This window comes from Thunnus maccoyii, chromosome 13, assembly GCF_910596095.1.
Source record: "Thunnus maccoyii chromosome 13, fThuMac1.1, whole genome shotgun sequence".
Taxonomy (NCBI): Eukaryota; Metazoa; Chordata; class Actinopteri; order Scombriformes; family Scombridae; genus Thunnus; species Thunnus maccoyii.
In genome coordinates this window covers 8737698-8762209 of record NC_056545.1, presented here as the reverse complement: position 1 = coordinate 8762209, position 24512 = coordinate 8737698, and the positions used below count along the sequence as shown (strand labels likewise).

Genomic DNA, 24512 nt, shown 5'->3' with positions numbered 1-24512 from the left:
CGCCGCAGGAAATAATGGATTAATCCTGGAAAGCTGTTGATGTAGCACTTTTCTCCTTATGAAAATAACACGGAGATTATTCGACCAATGAGAATTTAGTCGGACGAGAGCATATCGACCAACTAATCGACCAGTCGACCAGCAAACTACAACCCTAGTTTTTACACTGACGTGACTTTTAGTCCTTCGTTCCACATCTGTGGAATAAATTACTGCGTTCAGGCAAACTTGTGTAAACCTGAAAACGTTGGCGTTGTAGTGTGTGTACGTGGAAAACTGAGCTTTGGAGAAACGCCGTCATATCGCTGACAAAACATGATGGTGGCAGTAGTGCGGCGTTTCACTGGAAGAGGAAGAAGAAGAGACGTAGCTATCTACCACCTTTCTCTCTCTGAAACTGTTGTAATCTGCTCCCAATAAATAAAATATCAGGAAGCCACTGCAGAAATGGAAGTAGGATACTGTTTCTTCTTCGCTTTTCTGTGGCTTATGAGGACAGAGATATGTTTTTGCTCGAAAAAAGCATTTTAAAATAGGGCTGGTTTAATGTAAAATTAGTATCATAAATACTTTGTTAAATAAAAAAATTGCAGCGACGGTAATTTGCTAAGTTTAGTAAATATTCCCCATGAAGTTTAGTTGTATGTATATCCTGTATCTTGTTGTATTATGCTGTAGCCCCCTTTTATTTAATGTTTTAAAATATACCTGCATATTTTCTATGAATCTTTTTGTCTAGAACAATTGTTTTTGCAACTTTTTGTTTTTTGAAAACGTTGGACGCCATCTTAACTGAACTTTTGGCTTTCAGCAATATCAGCTTCCACTTTTAACTCGTTAACAAGATGGCAGACGTTATCTTGGAGATGTCCTGCTAAAAAATGAGGATATACAGTTAAACTACAGACTGATGAAAATGTTGGTCTGTTTGCACTGTTAAAGGATAAAAATCTGCCCTTTTTCCCTCTCAAGTAAGGACAGTTTGCGTCATTTGGCAGATAATTGGATACTGACGGCGGTGAACTTTGAACTTCTGTCTTTAGAAAGATGAGTTTCTAGTTCAAGTCGAGCCATTTAATCTGCAGTATAAACATGGCTTGAGTCAGTCACTGTGAAACAAAATCCATCACTGATAGCATGCAGCAACAAGCTTAGAATATATATATTTTTCATGGGATAGTGTGTTATGGTTTCCCTCATTATCTCATGACCCACTGCTAGTCCATTTAATCAGCTATCGGCATCAGATCAGTCTGGAATCAAAAGACTCTTCTGATCACATAGATAAGTAGCACAGAGACACCATTCAGTGGCGTGTAACAGGGTTTAGACAGTGCTGTATGATCAAGTCCTTCTTTTCAGAAGCCAAAGAAAAGATTTACTTAGAAACACTGCAGCTCTCTGCACAGTTTCAGCCTTTGAAGTCAGTGGAGCGTTTCCTTTTGACCTTAGTGAAACTGTGTTTACCTCTGTGAACCAGAATAAATGGAAGCAATTTTTGAGAGTAAATACAGAAGTCCTGTACAAGCTGGCCTTTTTACTTTGCTATGTGTGAAATAAAAACTCAAAGAAAGCTACACAGAGAGTGAAACGTCCAGGTATTACTGAGCAAATACGTCAGTAGTTCATATTAAAAATGACCTCTTGCATTTTTTGTAGTTTTTACCCTGAGTGGGAAACAGTTAAAAATTACTGGAACATAATGTTAACTGGATGCATCTGACCACAACCTGGAGTGTCACAGCAAAGGGTCTGAATACTTTAGTAAATAAGAGATTTCAGTTATAGATTTTTAGTAAATTTGCAGAAAATTTCTAAAAACATGTTTTCACTTTATCATTATCTGTTATTAAGCGTAGACTGAAGGGCAACAATTACTATTTTATCCATTTAAAAGTAAATCTACGGCACAATAAAGAGTGCAAAAAGTTTCTGAATCCACTGCATGTTTTAAGGTAAGTCTTGCGGGACTGATGATAATTTAAGGGAAATAATTGCAAAGCTCCCAAAATACAACTGAAGTGCCTCTGAATTTTGTTTCTTTCTTCAGTTCATCTAATTTATTTTATTATCTATTTATACTTTTCAGTAAGATAATCTCCTCTATATTGTGAGTTGTTCCATTGCATGTTGAGTTGATGCAATAAAATAAAGTTGAAAAAAAAAAACAACAACAAAAAACTGAATGTACTCACCTCACCAAAACCTCCTTTCCCTAAAACTCTGTACTGTCGGAATGTATTTTTCGTCACAGGTTGCCTGTTGGACACAGAGAGAAACATTAGAAATCATTTATAACAAACCCTGTAATTCACGTAAAGGTCCACTTTCAACATGATAATATGTAAGATGTACAGTATTTTGGGATAAAAAAGTGAAATCCTGCTACTATAGTTTGTTTACGTAGCTTCCGGAGCCAGAGGAGGAAGCTTCCTGTAGTTGACCAATCAGAACAGAGTGGGCTCATCAGGAGGCGGGGCCTTAAAGAGACAGGAGCTAAAACGGCCTGTTTGAGACAGAGGCTGAACTGAGGGGCTGCGTGAAGGACCAGTATAAGATAAATAAGGCATTTTTAACTGGAAATCATGCAAAGATATTCCAGTAGAGCCCCAGAATATAAATATACACCTGTAGTATAATTTGCAGAATACATCCTCTTTAAGTTTTCAGCCAAATTGAGTTTAATGGGTGATTTGATGTCTTTTCACCTGCATCTTTTCAGTTTAATATATTTAAAATATAGACCTGGAAATGTGTAGAATATGTCCCCTTTAAAAACAAAACAAGTGTGAAGTTAATGCATTGACACTCTTACGTTTTAGAGTTGCGATTTTATTTATTTTCGTGCATACGTCTGCTTATTAGGGGAAAGGTTTGTTGAGACGAGGCCGCTGGGTAGTTTGTAACGCTAAAGAACACAGAGAACATTTATGCAAGAGCAAGCCAGTGAATGTTTTGTTTCTTCACAGCTTCAGTTGCAGTTTTCTGAGATAACTCGCTCAAAGACTGTCCCTTACCTTCCACAGTCAGACCCACTACACAGTAATATTTTATCCACAGTCGGTCATGAGTGGATGGATTTATGGGGACCGCAAACAGAGCTGGTAATGAACACCTGTACCAGTGAACTGGTCCTTCCTGGTGACAGTTTTATTGTCTCATCTTCACTAGAACTGCTCTCCACAGACTGATCGCTGTTATTAGTCGTTCCTAAAACAAACTAACGGGACCAAACTCTTCATAAAGACGTGTTTTTATTAGTTTTTGGACAACAGTAAGATATATCAGGCTTTGAATACGTGCACAGTACTACACGTCATTGTTGGTTTGGCTCCAAACATGAGATTCTGCAATACAACAAGAAAGATATAGAAACTATACTCCTACAGTTTCACCTCTCCAAGCACACGTCATACCTTTAAAATGTTGCCACAAGCCTCCTCTCTCTCAAAATGTGAACATATAACCCATCAGAGGTGTAATTTTTGAGATCTTAACTGATAAGCTGTCAGAAAACGCATTCTCTAGTTGACTAATTTGTTTTCACATTTTATCTTTTTGTTTTTATTTATTGCAGCTGCAAATGGATTTCAGTTAATAGTAATTTCCTTAGAAATTCTCCTCCGTCATGGAGGGGACTTCAGTGACCCTGCAGTTCGTGAAAACTCCACTTTAAGATACTGACACATTCAAGGTCATCAACCTTCTACAGTTTCCTGGAAAGCTGATGATAAGCAGCACACAACAGGATTCATTCTGTTTTAAATGAGGAAAAGAAACAAACACTGTAAAGAAAAAGCATCCAGACGTATCTTCTGCCTCTTTGAGTCTTTCTGCTTCTCTAAATCTTTCTCTCTTCTTCTGTCGCTGCATCTTTTCTGTCATCGCCTCGTGGATTCAGTCTGGGATCTTTTTATATTTATGTCACTAAACGGGGATCCCATATGTGCGTTGTATTAGCTGAGAGCTTAACAATCAAACCTAAACACTCTAAAGTTGTCCAGTATGTTTACAGCATCACTGAGGTCTGAAATGTGGAAACTTTCTTTGTCTCTAAACAAACCTGAAAGAACTCATAACAACTATTATTCTGCTTATAGGTTCAAATCTCCACCAACAAATTAAAACTTACATCAGACAACAGTGTGACTAGAGTTGAATACCAGGGAACTGATAGCTGGTATTTCCTAGGAATTTTCACCAGAGTCTGCTCCAGTTTCCCAGGAAAACCTGTGGGAACCTGAGATTGTTAATTCCTGTATCTACTGGAACTGGATCAACTTTTCAGCTGCGGCAGTTCCACCCAGTTACGTCTCATGTTGTCTGGCAACATATTTTTAGAGTCAAGTCGGGTTTATGCTTGACGTAAGGAGTTAACAGGAATCCTGCTGAAGAAATCTGTGGTGTAGGTGTTTGATTTATGGTTCAGAGTTTGGATTTTTTGCTTACAGCACCGACACAACACCTGACACGTTTTGAACATGATGAAGCTGCAACGATAAGCAGAAATGCCAGATGTTTTGCTGGTTGCAGCTTCTAAAATGTGATGATTTGAAACATTTGTGTGTCATACATAATAAAAAAAAAATCTTTGGATTTTGGACTGTTGTTCAGACGAAACAAGACATTTGAAGACGTCACCTTGGGCTCTAAGAAATTATAACAGGCATTTTTTTTTTTACAATTTTAGCTACTTTGCTACTTACAGAAATGTTACATCCAGTTAACTTTTCACATATTTTGCATTGTGCCATTAACTGAAAAGCAGACTATCTGGCATGCAATCACTCTGTTTATATTAGTTAAATAATTGAGATTAATTGATGACATATCATCAGTTTTTAAGCTGATAAGTTGAGCTTGTTAGCAAACAGTTGCTTATTTCCACATCCAGCAGTTACTAAGCAACATAATCATTCATTTAGAGTCGTGTTTCTGTCCACCTGGTGAATGTAAGTCCAATATTCACTCTCTTTTAGCTTCTGTTTTTACTCTCTACCAACTCCTGAGGGAAATATCTGGCTGTTTAGCTGCTAAATGCTAAAAATCAACTCACTAAAGGTCTTACCACCCACCTCTTTTCTTTGTTTCTCTACTGTTCTCCTTTTTTCTTTTCTTTCCACTTTGTTTTTGTGTTTTGTCTTGTTTTATCATCACTCTACTGACAGGGTTATTAGAGTTATGCTTCTATTTTTCCTATTTTTGAACTTTAGCAGAAACATTTTGGACAGTACACAAGTTTCTACCTGTATGAAAGCTCTTTACTGTGATTATAAAGTCTGATTAAACACCAGTATTACCTGCTGCACCTCCTGCATCACTCGTCCAGTAATTACAACAAACAAAACCTTTAGGCTACAACAACACCCTGTTCTGAAAGTCTCTTTCCTGCTGAAAGTATTTAACTTTGCCATTGAGCAATTTCTAACTCATATCTGTGAGTATGAAACAGTGATATCACTCTTAAAGTTCACGGATTGTGTTGTTCTTCACCCCCGAGGAGATAAGAACAACCGGGGAGAGAGGAAGGAATGAGGCAACTCTCTGAGCATGCTGTTACTGGTGCTGAGGTGGAGTTTGAGCCTCTAAATGAGCCTGAGTGAGCTTTTAAATGGTGTGTGTTTGTGTGCAAAGACAATATGCTGATGTACAGAATAGAGAGAGAAAAATGCTGCAGAAAGAACAAAAAAAAAGCAAAGAGAAAGTTAGACAAATGGCATCAAACGTTACCTCTCCAGCCATTTCCACTGAAGGAACCTGTTGTAGTACATGCTGTCGAGGTAGTCTGCGAAGGGCGCCACGCTCAGGTAGTCGTGGATCAATCTGGAAAATAAACACACACACACACAAAAAAGAAGAGCATCTGCAGGTCATTATCAGGCACAAAATGCTGCTAGAAACAAAGATAACTGTAACTGTTGCTGAACAGCTGCCACAGGTGGTGATTACAGGATAATGGCATATTTAGTTTAAGGATGCACTAATCTTTTTCAGTCCCGATACCGATACCTGGGCTTTGGGTATCGGCCAATACCAAGCACCGATCCGATACCAGTGCCTAATTAATAAGCTGTATGCCTCACTGTGTGGAAGAGACTGGGATCGTTCTTTTTTATGTGTGAGGCAACATCAGACTTGACTTTGCTTTCCTAACTTTGTCAAACAAAACGTAACAAATAAATATGTTTATTTGTCTATAATTATATAAAATTATCATAAATTCATGAGTGAGTGATTCAAGTCATTAATTTGCAGGAGGAATGGGGTGTGTTCAAGACAGCAAATGCTTTAGCTGGAATGATTCATTAGCATTGTTGTCAGACTGCATTCCCATCAATCTAGAATGATTTTATATGCTAAGCTAACATTTAACATTGTGTTGACAGACTGCAGCAGGTTCCCTGTCAGAAATACGGAAACCTAAACAAATCCGACTTTCTACGGCAACGTCGACAGTAACGTCGAGATCTTATATTTTTTACTTAGCTTTGCCGGAGTAACAACGAAAGCGCCTGAAGTGAGCCTGAGGAGCAGAGCTAATGCTAACTGCTCGCCGTTGTTGAATAATCAAACGGCATCTCGACTTTTATGAGTCATTTGCTTTGACGTACCCACTGTGGTTATAAAGTACATAGTCGTGGATTTTGTTAAGTTATATGTTGCATTGGATTTAATTAGCGGAGGTGTTCTGTTGTTACATTTTAGGCCACACGCGACTGGTTTTCTCTTAGCAAGATTAGCTACGATAGCCGGTCTTATTAAAGCTACACAAGCTTCTCGGTACAGCTGATATTTACTACAGATAGCATCCAAAACAACTTCAGATAGTGTTATAAGTTAACGTGCACGTTGTACTGTCTATTAAGGGTTGTGCTTCACAATGCTGGAACAACAGCAGCAACCCGGCTCTTCCTTTCTAGATAATAGATCAGCTGAGATCGGCCCCGTCGTCACCGATACCTGATCCAGCTATTTGAGTCAGTGTTGGACCCAATATCTGATATCAATATCAAATCAGTGCATCCCGAGTTGAATTTCACTTCATTCCCCAGAATTTTATTAGAAATGAACATGCAATAATTGCAGTCAAGAAAAAAAGGCCAAACGTTCTCTGAATCCAGGTTATATGACGGGAGGATTCACAGCTTTTCTCTATTTTATAATCACTCTTTTTCAGACTGTTGATTGGATTTGCTTTTTCTTTTTTTTCTTTTTTTGGAGTGGATTTTTCTTAATGTTTGTGTTTTCACTTTTCTATATTATTTATAATTTGTAGCATTTTTTGGATTTGGATCATATTTCCTTAATGTTTGTGCATTTGATTTGTTTTGTCCTTAGAGGCCAGGTAGATGATCGATTGGTAGTTGCATCCCTAGTTGCTTTAAAGAGTAACTTCACACTAAATCCACCTTTTTTTAAGTCAGTAAAGTTAAACTATTGGTTAATTGACAGGAAATTAATCACGGAGCAACATTATCATTCATTTGGAGTTGTGTTTTTGTCCACCTGGTGAATCTAAGTCCAATATTCACTCTCTTTCAGCTCTGTTTTTGGTCTCCACCAACTCCTGAGGGAAATATCTGGCTGTTTAGCTGCTAAATGCTCCACTATGTTCACCAGCTAGTCTACAGCTAACTGTGTCTGTTTGCCGTTTGGTGCTGAGCAGGTAGTGTACAGCGGCTTTTTACAGCTTTTTCTCTGAAAACAGCTGCCTGCTACAGCCAAAAGCAACACTATGAGAGCGCTGAGAGTGAACCAAAACAGTAAAGTTGCAGCCAGACAGCTGAACAATGAGCTGAAACTCACTATAAAGCTCTGTAAAGCCGAGGACCAACCGCGACCAACACATTACACACTGATAGCTGATTATAGCTGTTTTAACACAACCACAAAACAATAACAAGGTGCAACTGTTCAACATATCAACTTAAAAGGTGATGATGTGTCAGCGTTGTGTTCACCGCTTGTTTATGCTGGAAACAAGTTACTGCAGGTTTAAATTTGATTTTGTTTTATGTTGTTTCATGCCTGAAACTCATCGCTGTTGCTGCCTGTTTTGGACCAGAAACGCTCTCGAAAAAGAAATGTTTCTCAGGATGTTGTGTTTTCATCAGATCAGGTACGAAGTGAAAGGCAGCTCTGAGAAATTCTTTGAGAAGGTTCAACTCACTAAAGGTCTTACAACCCAGCTCTTCTCTTTCTTTTCCACTTTGGCTTGTTTGTGTTTTGTCTTGTTTTATCATCACTCTACTGACAGGGACGAGGGTTATTGGAGTTATGCTTCTATTTTTCCTATTTTTGAACTTTAGCAGAAACATTTTGGTCAGTACACAAGTTTCTACCTGTATGAAAGCTCTTTACTGTGATTATAAAGTCTGATTAAACACCAGTATTACCTGCTGCACCTCCTGCATCACTCGTCCAGTAATTACAATAAACAAAACCTTTAGGCTACAACAACACCCTGTTCTGAAAGTCTCTTTCCTGCTGAAAGTATTTAACTTTGCCGTTGAGCAATTTCTAACTCATATCTGTGAGTATGAAACAGTGATATCACTCTTAAAGTTCACGGATTGTGTTGTTCTTCACCCCCGAGGAGATGAGAGCAACCGGGGAGAGGAAGGAATGAGGCAACTCTCTGAGCATGCTGTTACTGGTGCTGAGGTGGAGTATGAGCCTCTAAATGAGCCTGAGTGAGCTTTTAAGTGGTGTGTGTTTGTGTGCAAAGACAATATGCTGATGTACAGAATAGAGAGAAAAAGGCTACAGAAAGAACAAAAAAAAGCAAAGAGAAAGACAGAGAAATGGCATCAACTCCTGAGGGAAATATCTGGCTCCACTATGAACCAAAACAGTAAAGTTGCAGCCTGGTTCATCGAGCCGCACCCAACATATTACACACTGTCATTTAATACATTATTATAAACAATATGGATTCAAAATCTATGATAAACCAGCAACTGTTATGATTATCAAAAAGCGAAAATGCCAAACATGTCCAAAAAAATGATAAAATAAACTGTAAAAGTCAAACCTTTCGACTCATCTTCCCATTTTTTTGAAAACTTTACTGTACATATATATATATATATATATATATATATATATATATATATATACGAAAATCATAATAAACAACTGTAAAAACTGAGGAATGGAGATTGTTTACTACAGTTTACTATGTCCAGATGACTAGTCTGATTTCTGAATTATTTAAAAAAACAAACAAAAAAAACACTTTTCGGTTGCAGTTTTATTTAATCAAAACTGATTTTGAATCAAATTGTGACCACAAGAAATGTTCTGAGACTGTTTTGGATTAGCATAGAGTTACTTTAATCTACGTTAATTGTTATTGATGAGAATTCAAATGAGACTCTTTAAACTCAAACTACAAGAAGTTGTAGTGTAATAAAAGTGATTTTCTTGTATTTATTTAAAATTTTACAATAAGAAAACTATATAATATCATCAGACTTCTCCTTTACCTTCGTATCTAACAGTTAAAGACAGACAATCTGCCAGAGTTTAGGGTTCATCGTGTTCATACGGTAAATGATAGTGTTGTAAATTACTCATGTCTTGTACTTGATGTGGCTTGAAAACCAAACTGGCCTCTGTGCTGCCTCACGCCTACAGAACAAGCACAAACAGAGCCGTCAGAGGATGTTACTCAACATGTGAGTGTTGTTGGACAAAGAAACTCTTCCTCATCAGAAACAACATGAACAACGTCAGACTTTTATTGGGTTTGATTTCCCTTTTGTGTTTATCTGTTCATCTCTATTTAGTTTTTTCCATCATTTACTCATCTTAATCCTGATCGCACCATTAGTAATTTCTTTTCTTGTTGTTATTAAGTAGATTTTGTTCTGTATTTTCCAACCCTGGTAAACAACCAGCGTGTTCAGAAATTGCAGAGTGCTCTCAGCCGTTACCAACTGAACTTCCTCATTTGGGAAATACTTGAGAGCACATCCAGTGTTAAAACCTAATGCCACAGGCCAGAACCTGCTCCATGACATTCTTTATTTCTTCATCTATTATCATAGACAGTAAAAAAAAAAAAGGATGCAGCAACCATGACGTCACTCATTGGTTTGTGGCTAACGTTTTGAAGCGTCAAATTTGGCATTTTGACCGTCGCCATCTTGGTTTTTTGGAGCCAGAAGTGACCATATTTGGACAAGAGGGTGGAGCTAACCCTAACGCTAGCGTTAGCTGCTAGCTCGTTTAGCACAGTGCATTTACAGTCAATGCTTAACTGTGATATTGCTAATGCTAATGCTAATGTTAGCTAGCGAAAAACAGGCTTAAAACAAAAAGTACTTACCGGAAAAACTGAACAAGACTTTTTAGACGACTAAAATGTTAACTTTCATGAACTTAAAACACACTGCAATAGTGACAGCTATGCCTATACTCCTAATCTATACTCGTAATCTGGGGTTACGTCACGTAACCAACGTTGTCGCGTGGTAGCGTCTTGTCGATCACAACGTAGCCACGCCCTAAAGCATACGCTGCTTTATCATCTATTTTACTCTAAATAGGACCATAATTTCCCAAATGAACATCATGTTGTATTGAAGAAGACTTGATAGTAGTGATTCAGACCATAAACTCATTAGGAAAATGTTCACTGAGATAATAAATCAAGTGAGAAGTAGGGTCATTTTCTCATAGACTTCCATACAATCGGACTTCTTTTTGGAGCCAGTGGAGTCGCCCCCTGCTGGCCATTAGAAAGAATGCAGGTTTAAGGCATTTCCGCATTGGCTTCACTTTTCAGATCCAGAGCTTCCTGCTTGTCCGTTATGTATCTGTCTGTATTTGCGTGTTTTCACTCTAAATTAGAACTCCTACTACTACTGCACATGTGTTAAAAGTAGTACATCTGTATTTTATGTATAGTTTTGAAGTCTGAGGTCAGTCACTAAAATCAAACACTGTCACTAACAATAGAAGATGATGTGTACGATATATTACAATCTATCAGGGCGGTCGCTTTTCATGTGAAATTTAAACTTTTTTTGGGACGTGGGGAAAATTTAAATATTCAGACTATAATGACCTGTTAGAATTCAAACAATAATACAATACAGTCTATAAGCGCAACAGACCATTTGAAGTAGTTTGCCTTGTGATCCAGTGGAGGGCGTTCTTAAGATTCACTATCAGCTTGACCTATTTCATGTTTTTTGACCTGTCAGTAAATGAAGAGAAGCAGTATGTGAATGTTTTGGGGGCAAAATTACCAACAAAGAAAAGGCTGTTTGCCAACTTTGTAAAAAGCAGCTGCTTTACTCCACAACGACCAGCTAGTTCACCACACAACTGAGGCAGCGGAGGCATCGAACAAGGGGAGTAATGTCAACTCTACAACCTCGTCTCACACAGTGTAAAACACACAGTACAGCTATATGATACCACACAGGATACTATAAAGACTGAACAGTAAGACGTTCTCTCTGATCACTGATGGATGGACATCGCTGGCCGTATATGCTGATGACAGCAAATTGTATCTGAGACAGTGAGTTCTAATTCGTTCCAACGAATTACTTGTTAGTTTGTATTTGTTCAAACTTGACTTTTTGAAAAAGTGACACCCCTACAATCTACCAATCTACATTCATGTTATATCTACAACCTAAATCTACCTGGTTCTTCACAAACAGGAATGCACAACAGCGAAGTTTAGTTCCTGGGATTAGTTACTATGGTCACATATTTACTAAAACCTTTCGGTTTAAATGGGGCATTTGTACGAAAACAGGGATCAGCATGCAGGAAAAAATAACTAATCTGTGCTCTCAATTTAATAATTTGTGCTCTCGGTTTAACAGAATTCACCCTTATGCCATTCTCTCGTCCTGCGTACACCCTCACTATGGATCCCTTGGATTTAATAAGGATTTATTTTGATCTCAGACTACAATATTTAGATATACCTTCAGCACAAAACTGTTATCTTCGAGATCCTTTATAATATCCCATTTATAAACATATTCTACGAGAGTTCCTGGATCCAGTTCTTGCAGACTTGAGTCACAAATGTGACGAATTCAGACTCGTCAGCAAATGACAAAAAAAAAACTGTGTCAAAGTCAACACCAGTGACTCGGCAAGTGAAGTCACAATGACCCGTGACTTCACTTGGACTTGAGCCTTGTGACATGAAAGACTGGAGAACCCTGCGAAAAAACCCCACCAGAGACAGAGCAGACATTCAGGTCAGTGTTCAGTCACATTTCTGCAGGGCCAGCAGCACTTGTTTTCATGTGTTTTTGAATGCATTATTGTAGCTGCATGACAGGATTTGGTTTGGAGAACAGAAACCACGGAGAGAGAGAGAGAGAGAGAGAGATGATGTTTGGGATATTTTGAGACGAGAGCTTACACTGACACCCTTTGTGTGAGGGGATGTTTTAATTTACAGGAAATCGATAAAATCTGGTTTGTTTGCACAAACATAGTCAGTCAATGTCATCAGTTATGGTTTTCCTGCATCTTGTGCATTTCCCTAAATGTACCACAACACATCAACCGAACATGCATCATATTATCAAGCATTTACAGTTTGAAATTAGTGTGGTTTTACACTTGTAGTTCAGTTCGTTTAGTCCGAAGCAAGAAAACGTCACAATGACTCATTATAAATTAACCAATAAGTCACTTCGACTAACAGGAGACTCTTTCAGTGGACAGTTTTGGTGACACTTCATGAATCCACGGAGGGAAAAAACTCATCTGGTGTCACAAACCGCTCAAGAAAAAATAATTTATGACATATGCAACTAATAATGCTCATAATTAATGACAATCAGGTAGAAATAACATGATAAAGAGGCATCTTGTGCTATAATATGGTCACTATGTTTCACACACTTTTAAATCAAGAACTTATTTTTATTTTCTGATGTATCCAATGGAAATTAACCTGCTAGTTTAACTCATTAATTAACAGGTATTTAACAATTATTTTCTAGGACATTTTACAGAAAGGTTGGTGCAATTTGGTACAAATGATGAGAAAAAACAGATTGGTTTAAGTTGGTTTAGTTGTTAAGTATAAACTCATTATATTTGGTTTCATACGTATTTGTTGAATTGCAAAACTCTTAACATTTCTTCAACAGAGAGAAATTACTTTGTTTTTAGTGTGTAGTTTTGGGTCAAACTACTTATTAGCATATTAGATTCTTTCTTAAAAACTGTATAAGAAACACCTTTATATGCTAATATATATTCTTCTGTTCTTTCTGCTTTTTCTTATCATTTGTACCAAATTGCATCATCCTTTCTGTAAAATGTCCTAAAAATCAACCTTGAAATACCTGCAAATTTACAAGAAATCGGGACCTGTAAAATAAAGTGTTACCACATTCTGTCTTATTAAAAGTCGACATTGTCCCCGGCATAAAAACCAATAAAATGGAAAACATAAAGGAATTCTCCCTGCAGAACCCAACCAACCAAACTATGTTAAAGTTTATGACTTTTTTTTTTCGGAAAATCACAAAATTTCACATTTTTTCTGTTAATTTAACTGTTCAAATACATTTTCTGCATATTTTACCTCTTTAAATCATACTGTGTTGTTTCTCTATGCTGCCTGGTACCTAAACCTTTTTTAACTAAATTAATTGGTTTATTTTTGTCTAAATTATTAGAAATCAGCTTTAAAAAAACAAACAAAAAACAACATGTATATGAATGTAAACTTCTCTTCCTGTCATAAAACCCCCAAAGTCTCAGAAATAAGACAAAGGTCGTGACCTTACAGCTCTGACTCAGTAATGCTACAGATCTCCTGTCTGAAAGGGGTTAAAGAGAAGAGAATAAACCGCCGGGAACCCTGTGATCTTACTTGGTACAGTCCTTGAAGAGCTCTTTGCAGGCCTCCTGCTGCAGCCTCTCAGTGCACTGAGCCATCATGGCCTCCTCCACCTCAGGCACGTGGTCCTCCGACTGCACCGCAAAAAAACCAAAAAAAAAACCCCATTTAGTCCAGGTGAACACAGTGACTCATGTCTGACAGTAAAAACTCACAAAGGAGAGCCGGATGAACTGGGTTTAAGACGCTGCCGGTAGATATTATCCTCGACACACTGCAGACGTCTGCGTGTTCAGACTTGTACGTGCTCAGACTGACGCAGGTGAAAAACAGTCTGAGAGATGCAATTAAGTGAGAGAAAGAAAAACGGGGTCAAACTTTTAACAACAACCTGCCTGAGGCCTGCAAGATAAAAAAAAAAAAGTGGCTAAATTTGGCACATTTACATCATAATAATGTACAATAATCTGCATTTCAGCTGTAAAAAAAAAAAAAAAAAAAAAAAAAAAATCCAGTGGTTTCAGATCAGTGGATTAGATTTCTGTCTGGACGCTCCGGCAGATCTAATGGTTGTCTGCTGGAAAGTGCTGTATTGATGCAGTTAATTGGATTTGTTTTATAGTTTTTGCTTTTGCTGTTTTGTTGGACTGTAATTGGTGCACATAATTGCGTCACATTTTTTTCTAAATATACCGTATTGGCCCGAATATAAGACGATATTTTATTCTGGAAATTATATAATTATATTTTATTCTGGCGGGAAATTCATACATGCTTGGAAACGGTATTTCAATTTGATGCTCTGACAATATATATGGGTACTGTAACACAGAATATTCAGATAAAGGCAGATAAATACCTACTGAGAGTATTACTTATTGGAGGGAAAAAAAGCCTTGAAGTGGTTGCGACCAGATGCTCCATCATTAGACAACTGGTTAAAAATTATTTATGAAATCTACACAATGGAAAGAACATTTTCTATAAAATTTAGGAGAATGTGGTCAAAAATGGATGAGTGTGTGTGATATTGTTTGTATAAATGTTCATAGTTACTTAAAGTAAAATGAAAGGGAGAGCAATAGAAAGAAGACAAGTTTTATTTAGATAAAGTTTAATGCAATTATTTATTTATTTATTTTTTTAGTTATTTCAATATAATTATGTAATTATATAAATGAGATTTACGTACTCAAATGTCTTGCAAACCTGGACTGTGAATGACCTCCCTGATAAAAATAAAAATAGAAAAATAAATAAATAAAAAAGCGGAGGTCGTCTTAGATTTAAGGACGAGACATTTACGTGTTCATAAGATCAGATATTTTTTAAACGGAGAGCGTACCGGTGTGAGAGTGTTGCATTATGGGTTGTTTGTAGCCTTAATGTTGCTAGGCTAGCGCGTTTCTTCCAGTCTGTTTATAGTGAGTCAGTGAGCATTAAAAGCGTTTGGTTATCTCAGTTTAACCTGCAGGAGTTTCTGAAGGCTCCTGTAACTCGTGTGTTTTTCTGCCGCGGACAAAATAAGGAGGAATAAGGAGTGAAAACGTGTCAAATCGTCTCTAATTTTGACTCCTTCTTTAAGAGCCCGACAGCAGAGAGCGTGAGGGTGTGACTGATAAAAATACTACGTACGTGAGATTTACATTCTGCTTTAATGGTATTATTTCACTTTTATGAGAGAAAAGCTTTAAAACCTTTCCATCTTCCAAATGTTTGTTTCCAGAAAACAGGTTTTGGAAAAGCGGCGGTCGTCTTATAATCAGCCAATACAGTCGTTTCTTTTATTTTCTTCTTTTATGTAATGAGTTGAGGTACAGAAAAGCATCTGCAGAAAATCTAATTGAGATTAAAACATTAAGGATAATGTAAAATATGTAAGGGATAAGTGTTTAAAGTGAAGGATTAACTCTCCATTGTCAGATTTTAAATGTACTTTAATAGCATAAGAAAATACTTTTGAGTAATTTGAGTCTTTTCAGATGTTTGATGTTTTTAGTTTTAGTAAAGTAAAAAAAAAAAAGAAAAGTTGAGGATGTTTTTTCATAGTTTACATACTGAGATTAATGGAAGCCAGACGGTTAAATATCAGCTTACAAACTGATGGAGTGATTTGGCAGCGAGTGAGCAGTAATTTAATAATGATGTGACGTCGGAACAGACTCTGACATCACTCTGACATCACTCTGACATCACTCTGACATCAGTGGAGATGATTCACATTCAGATTCAGAAGTTATGACAGTAAATGTTTTCATTTTAAAGCAGTTTTCTGGTGATTCGACTGGAAACAAAGCGACAGGTCGATGAAAGCAGCAGCCACCTTTGGGTTGAAGTATTTGTCGATGAGTTCCTGACCGCACTCCTTCCTCTTCTCATCTGGAGTCACCTCGTACTCCGCCTGCAGATACAAACACACACAGACACACACAGATTAGCTACAAGAGCTCTGACTTAAATAGTCCCTCCGTTATCCAGATTCTGAGTCACCTTCGGATGCAGTTTATTTGTTCTTAGCAAACTGGATAGAAAGTCAATCACAAGACGTGATCACACATCTGCAGAGCCAGACTGTCCCCACAAGAAACAACGTTATTTGTCCCAAAACAACATATATTTACATTCCAGTGACGACACCTTCTAGCGGTCATAGTAATTATGACGGGAGCAAAGCAGGAAATAAGGCGAGTCCACGAGCGGTCGGATGGATCAACAAACTTTAACACGAAGATCGATTCCTTCCCTCAACGCTGTTTTTTAAAAACCACGATGACAAGTGTTTTTGTAACTCCAATATATGAGCTGTCAGTGTGTTATATGTTGGTTGTGGCTTATAGTGATGAACCTACAGAGAATTATCAGCGACTCTGCAGCTCCGCACGGTTTCACGGAGCTCAGAGTTCACGCTAGACTCTTTTTTTAGGCCATAAGCCATATAAAAGCCTACATTTAAACAGCAATAAAACACAAAAACAAATATATTTTAGTCAACAGAATGAACTCTTCACAAGCTTTGCCAACTAAGCATATAGGCTACAACAATAAAATAAAACACATAGCCTTGCTGCTGTTAATTAAATGCATTCTTAATAATGTTATTTAACTGTGGAGTTCTGGAGACTGATTGGTTTGTTTCACTGTGCCAATGAGAGATATAACGTTACCTGAGAGAAAACAGAAACATGTGTGCAGCGGCTTTTGAATCTCACATCACGCTTCGTCACATCTGATTAAACACTCAGTGAATCTCTTAATGTCTTAACAGCGAAGACAAAACCAAACTTCTGCATAATACAAGTTTATATAGAAGTCGTCTTGGCAACATATCGTATAGGTCACACAATATTAGGCTATTTAATACGCTAGTAATGAGTTAATTTATTTATTTATTTATTTGGCAATCAGCATATTTTTTCCATTGATATTTTCATCTGCTGGACAACAACACGTGATACCAGCAAAAAGCCGACTAACGTAAACCCTGACAGGGAGAACCCAGCTGAACCGTTTCTTCTTACAAGTTTATGAATTAAAGCAGTAAAAATTCTTCACACGTGTAAAATAACGTAGAGCTGCAACTAGACTAATCTTGTCGATTAGTTTCTCACTTAATTAATTTGTTGTTTGGTCTATAAAATGTCAGGAAAATGGTGAAAAGGTGTCGATCACTGTTTTCAAAAGCTCAAGATTTAATACCTGTTAAAAATAACTTTATTTTTATAGCACGTTTCATACAAAGACTGCAGCTCAAAGTGGGACAAAGTCAAATAAAAGATCAATAAAAACACAGAAGCAAAGAAAGAATAAAAGGCCGATAAAAACAGAATATGTGGATAAAACAATAAAAGGTCATTAAAAACAGAGGCTGAGTTACAGCAAGGTGATAAAATATATTTATATTATAGGTTGTACAAATGTGTTTTTAGCTGTTTTTTTAAAACGAGCTACTAGGCCTGAGTGATAAAACAATAACGATATGTATCGTCAATATGACACTTCATCAACAGCAATAAGAAAATTGTTTGATCAAATGTTAAATGCATTAAATGCAAACCGCCATGACTCTCCCTGGCTCACAAACAGCCAATCATATCCCTTCATTATACTACTAGTGACACGCAAACAGCCAATCACTGACCACCTTCGACATGTGACACAACAACAGAAACAGCGTTTAGTGAGAGAATGAGAGCAGACGCTGAGTTTCAAATTAAATTCAACCTTTTTTTCTTCTGGTCTTTATTAAAAATAGGTCGTTAAAAATCATCAGTAATTATCTATATCGACTGAAATGAAACCTTTTATTAGCCGTGTTTCCATTGACCTATTTTTATGCGTATTTTGAAGTATCGCATTTAAAAAAAGCTTAATGGAAACACCAACACACGGGGAAAAAAATGTAATGTTGAAAAAGAGTTTCTGCACAAAATGGATAAACTGAAACACATTTGTCAAATAAATAATGACGTAGCAGCTGTTTCTGCTCTCGGCGTCTTCCGACATCTCCAGATACTATGAAACATGGCCGATACCAGCTGACAGGAAAGAACAACGACAACTTGCCCAATTGAAACAAATTCCTGAAGACCTCTCTCCATTTTTCTCTCGTCGTTTGTTTTGTTTCCGGTTGGCAAACTCTCCTTCTTCTACTCTGTTTTACTGGCAGATTATTTAAGCCTTTACCACCATCTACTGGTGAAACTATGCGTTGCGTAGTCTAGTTTATTCGCTTCGAACCAGGTGATGGAAACGCACCTAATTCACATTTTCCTTTTTGCCACATTTCAAAAGTTTGCTTAAAACTATCTTGTGAATCTAACAGAAACACGACAATTGTGATAATTTTCTTCAGCTGTATCACCCAGCCCTGCTAGCTACTGAGTTATGTCCCAGAACAAAAACAGAATTTTGTGGTATGGTTAAAAAAACCTCAAATGTCTTGTTTTGTCCCGTCAAAGATATTCAGTTTACTGTCATAGAGGACCAAAGGTGACCTAAGATGATCAAAATAGTTATAGCGATTCATTGACGTATCGTTGCAGCTCTACTTGTTTGTTCGGTCGTCTTGGAATCATTCATTTGGACAATTTGATGATGACGATGACACAATCTGATCATATCATCGTGAAGATATGATGATTGCACTGAAAGTCGATAAACAATAATACTGAATGATATTACGAGCAGCTCTCTGCGAATCCACTGGAGACCTCTCAGGGCCTTGATTTCAGAAAAACCCAATTTAGGATTTAATTGAAGAGTTTTGGGAGGATTGCTCCACACCCTGCAGCACATGAGCTGATTCTATCTCCTCCTCCTCCTCCTCCTCCTATCCGTCCATCCATCCGTCCGTCCGTCCGTCCTCCGCTGAATGACTTGCAGTAAACTGAGACTGACTGGAAAACTCCAAAGTGCTCCCCCCCCCCCCCCCCTCTCTCTCTCTCTCTCTCTCTCTCTCTCGCAGCGAGAGCCTGTAAACTAACGCTAAGTGACAGCGGAGACGGTTCAAATCTCATTTTCTCCTCTCCATCTCGTCCTCTCGCAGAGCTCTCAGAGAGGAGACAGGAAGCAGTTGTGGGGTGGAGGAGGACATAATTGCTCCGCATGTTTGCTGCTGTATCTACTGGACGACTGAAGGCCAGACTGCGACCTCACTGACTTCACACACACCGACGGACTTATTGACCTCTCCGCCTGCGCTCGTCACATCTGACAGCAGAGAATTGAACTGATCTACTGATTGATTCAATTTTTTTGTTTTTGCACAATGTGTAAAATCATGAAAATCGAGGTTTTACAACATTATCTTTAGTCAAAAATGATAGAAGCTGCATTAGTCGTCTTAAGAGTCACGACAGTCCCTTAAACTGTGACGTTACTCTGAAATGAAAGAGCTCGCTTTGGCAGCACTAAACAAACTGCCTGTGTGTGTGTGATACGTGTATATGTGTTGGGATACAGGCAGAGAATGAATGTTATGTGTTTATGTATCTGTATACAGGTATATGTGTACGTTGCAGTTTGGTTATCTGTATGTTTCTGTGTGCGCACATCCTTTATACACCTGACCCCAGGTGACCGGCTGTCTCTGGATATCTTGTAGTGAATTTAACGGGCGTGTCTACAGAGAGCGGGTTGTCCACGCGTGGTAGTTTGCCACCATCGGTGCGTGAGTGTGATGCGACTTAAAATGTCTTGTTTTGTCCACAACCTGAAGATATTCAGTTTACTGTCACAGAAGACTAACGAAACCAGAAAATAAAAAAATTTAAAAAGCGTGTCACTGGCGAGATACGACGTTTCATGTGAAGCAGACGGTTTTTAATCCCTTTTGGTTTTTGTTTTTCTTCTGTCATAGGCTGCATTCACAGATACATTTCAGACTGAAGACCAGTTAACTGGGGACGTCTCCTCACTTGGGAAAAAGCTGATTTTTGGGGTCAGTGGTTAAGGTTAGGGTAATGCTAAAATTATACTTTCCACATATGCGAGGGTCCGCTAAGGTCCCCGTGATGTAAATTTCATCAGAGGGTGTATGTGTATCTTGTTGTGACCCCATAAGGTAGTATAAACACAACAACTACCTGTCCGTAGCGTCCGCAGCTGTCTGTGTATGCGTCCACTCGGGAGAATAAACGAGGCTTTAGTTTTATGGCATGTAGTGGTTATGGTGAGTGAAATGAATATAAATCTATGTAATGTCCCCAAAAGTGACCTAAATAAACGTGTGTGTGTGTGTGTGTTTGTCCATAAAAGTGAAGGAGGAAATTACAATTGATCATTTATCAACTGTACACCCAAACTTAAGCAAAACAGTATCGATAAGAAACACACACACACACACACACACACATACGGGTGGGAATAAAACAAGAGCGTGAGACTGAAACATTCCTCAAGTGAGCGGAGCCGTTCACTGTGACAGATGAGGTCAAAAGAAAGTGTGTGTGTGTGTGTGTGTGTGTGTGTGGGTGTGTGTGTCAGGGATACAACATGGGAGGTAGAAAAGGGCGACACGCTGACGCAGTTTTTCTCTCCTTTGCTCCCTGATGTCAAGAGTTCCTGTGTTTCATTAAACAGATATTAACTCGACTTCCTGCAGACTCTGAGTGTCGAAGGCGTTTCGGGATAATTTAACTTCCTGCATCAAAGGTTCAACATGAGAAACAGATCAACACTTTTACTTCCAGCTACACCGCTTTAAAACAACACAGAGATTTAAAGGGCCAGTTCAACAAATCATAAAAACACACACACACACACACTCATCTCTAGCAGTCATGATGCAGACGATCTGCCTCCACCGCAGCACAATAGAGATGAAAAGAGTTTAACAGTTTTCATTTGATCTACTTTCTACTTTAACAAAGAGACAAAACAAGACTAAGACCCCGTTTGCACTCAAGATAAGTGTAAATCCAGGACACATTCAAGACCGACTGAAATTCCAGATTTTAAAAAGTTATAAATGCATCCGTCTCTCCGTCTCATAATGTTTACTCCTCCTAACTAGGCTTGCCGCGGTGGTCGATGTTACTTGCCCATCGCTCATACCGTACTTTTGCTTTCTTCTATAGAAACAAACCCCATTTATTTCCTTTTCGCGTATCAGTCAGACGACGAACGCTACGATTATAAACTGACAGTGTCGCAGCAAAAAGTAGCAGAGTGAGACGTCTGTTCTCCGTCCCGCTCTCTGCTGTAAACAAACGTAACGTTAGCTGCTGCTCTCGTGTCTCTCCGGGTCTCGGTGCTTGTTTTTTCGGCAGCGACTCTCCCGCTCTCTGCCTGCTCAGCCTGCTCTCGGTGTGTCTCTCTCTCTCTCTCTCTCCGGACGGCAGGCGAGTCGCTCCGGTTCTGGCTCTAAGCCGCGGTCGTCGGCTGTACAAGGAGGACGCCTGAGGCCTGCCGTCACTAACTCTTAAATAAGGGGAAAATCTAATGTTAAAGATCAAAGTAAGCGCTCTATGACGAATATCTTATTAGTCAGTGGGAAAACTTCCTCTGTAACTGTAACTACCTCATCAAGAGCTCTGTGGAAACATCCTCTACAGGGTCTGTTACTGCTGCAAATGCACTAAAATCACCCGTCGTTCTCCATGTAGCTTGAGACGAGGAGGACAGCAGCTCGCTAACTGTTATTCTAACTAAACTGCATGAGAGTTATTCTTATTCTGGCGTTTTTTTTTGGCAGGATTCAGGTGCATCATCAGCACCTTCTGGACTGGAGTAAAGCCGAACCTTATGAAGATCTGTGATCTGACCAACATAAACACATATGGAGCTTAGCATGAAGACTTTCTATTAGTCGTTCATTCTGTCTCTCTCTCTCTCTCTCTCTCTCTCTCTCTCTCCCGCCGCTTATCCTCCACACTTTCATCTCATTACGTACGTTCAATAAAATCATAAATGAAATAAGTGAAAGTGTCTAAAATTTCATGTGAATTTTATCCAGAGCAGAGACACTTGAAAATGAGTGTTAATGTGTCCTAAGAGTCTGCAGCCTTGCCAGCAGCTCTGTGTGGATATAATTGGGCTAAATGTGCTAGATTTGCTAGTTGGCACTAAACACAAAGAACCACTGAGGCTTAAGTGTAATGTCATTTGTAGTTTTGGAGAAATTCAGTCATAAACCAAAGTATTGGACTAAATTGTCTTCAATTTCATCTAAATCACATAATAACCTCAGTTTTAGTTGCCTTAATTTAACCTGACGTGTTAGTGTTGTGGTGACAGATCACACAACCTATTTTATTGTTTAGGATGTTCAGAGACAGGTATCTTAAAATCTTAAAAAGCACAAAAAACCAAAAGTATCTGCATGGCTGATGGTGAAAATGAGTTTTTTGTCATGAACTGAACTCTTCACTTTGCACTTTTTCAATTTTAATTATCTTTCAAATCCTGCTGCACATTTCTGACCTTCTTTATTCCATAATTAAACTATTGTGTGTTGCTGTTTTTGTGTGTTTGTCACCTTTTAAAGAGGACATATTCTGCTTTTTTGTGATTTTCTATTATTTTTATCCTGTAATGATGTTAAACATTGTCGACGTTCCAAAACTTGAGGTGAACGTATGTGAAAAATGTTCCGTGCAAGTCAAAACCCGGGGCTTCAGCCTACTCTGAAATCTGCGTTTGCATAATAACATCTACTTCCTCCTCGTGATGACATCAGATTGTTCATACGTGCACACAAACAGCCGTCAGTTCTGTAATATTTCTTGCTGACGTTATCAACCCTCATATTTCAGATGTGATTCAGCTCCAACACGTACGGATGGATTTGAGAAGTTTATATTTGGAGTAAAGAAGGAGAAAAAGAAGTGAAATCCGAAACCAGAGGAAGCTTCCTGAAGCTGACCAATCAGAAGAGAGTGGGCTCATCAGGAGGCGGGGCTTAAAGAGACAGGAGCTAAAACGGCCTGTTTCAGACAGAGGCTGAACTGAGGGGCTGCATAAAGGACCAGTAGAAGATAAATAAGGAGTTTTTAACTGTAAATCATGCAAAGATATTCCAGTAGAGCCCCAGAATATAAATTAGTAACTATAAGTGGCAAATAAATGTGGTGGAGTAGAAGTACAAAGTAGCATAAAATGGAAACACTCAAGTAAAGTACAAGTAACTCAAATTTGTTCTTAAGTACAGTACTTGAGTAAATGTACTTAGTTACTTTCCACCATTGCTTTCCTGATGAGATGGTTGCTAAGGTGGTTGCTAAGGTGTTTCCATGTGTTGTTCACTCTCATATTTCAGATGTGATTCAGCTCCAACATGTACGGATGGATTTGAGAAGTTTATATTTGGAGTAAAGAAGGAGAAAAAGTAGTGAAATCCTGCTACTATAGTTTGTTTACGTAGCCTGGAGGAGCCGGAGGAAGCTTCCTGAAGCTGACCAATCAGAGCAGAGTGGGCTCATCAGGAGGCGGGGCTTAAAGAGACAGGAGCTAAAACAGCCTGTTTCAGACAGAGGCTGAACTGAGGGGCTGCATAAAGGACCAGTAGAAGATAAATAAGGAGTTTTTAACTGTAAATCATGCAAAGATATTCCAGTAGAGCCCCAGAATATAAATATAGAGCTGGAAATATGCAGAACATGTGTCCTTTAAAAGAACGCTCCTTTCTACCCTCTGATCCATCCTCACCATCCTCTTCATCCAAACCCTTTTTTTTTAATTTAACACCTGCCTCCCTCCTTCTTATTTGGGGGTAGGAAAAAAAACTGTTTCTCTCATTTGAGTGCTTACACACACACACACATACACACACACACCCCTCCTTCCCTTCAATACCCGGAACTGAGAAGCATTTCGGGGAATAAAGAAACAGAAGTCCTTGAGACCCCCCACCTCCCTCCTTCATTCACACACACACACACACACACACACACTTCACAAACACACTTCACAGGGTCATTTTTGGGGGAAAAAAGCTCTTAAACTCTGCAAAACAAGACCACTTTCTCTCTCTCTCTCTCTCTCTCTCTCTCTCTTTTCTTACCACGGCGTCCAGGAACTTGACGCAGCGTCTCAGCTCAGGTCGAGTCTCACAGAACTGCCTGAACAGTAATCGTCCGATCGGCTGCCGCTCACAGAGGCTGCTGTAGTCCTTCTCTGTCGGGAAAACAGACACAGGGAGTTGTGATGATGATGTTTATCAGACTGTAACACT

General features: G+C 38.5%; 1 protein-coding gene across 1 annotated transcript in view; it reads right to left on the bottom strand.

Annotated features, from left to right (window-relative positions):
• grk6 (G protein-coupled receptor kinase 6) overlaps positions 1 to 24512 on the bottom strand; it is a 75414-nt gene that overhangs the window by 14563 nt on the left and 36339 nt on the right. The window contains exons 3-7 of the mRNA XM_042430378.1: positions 24342 to 24454; positions 16164 to 16241; positions 13874 to 13974; positions 5731 to 5823; positions 2196 to 2259 (exon numbers count right to left, since the gene is read on the bottom strand). Coding sequence (XP_042286312.1) covers positions 2196 to 2259; positions 5731 to 5823; positions 13874 to 13974; positions 16164 to 16241; positions 24342 to 24454 — 449 coding nt within the window. The remainder of the gene's footprint in view (positions 1 to 2195; positions 2260 to 5730; positions 5824 to 13873; positions 13975 to 16163; positions 16242 to 24341; positions 24455 to 24512) is intronic.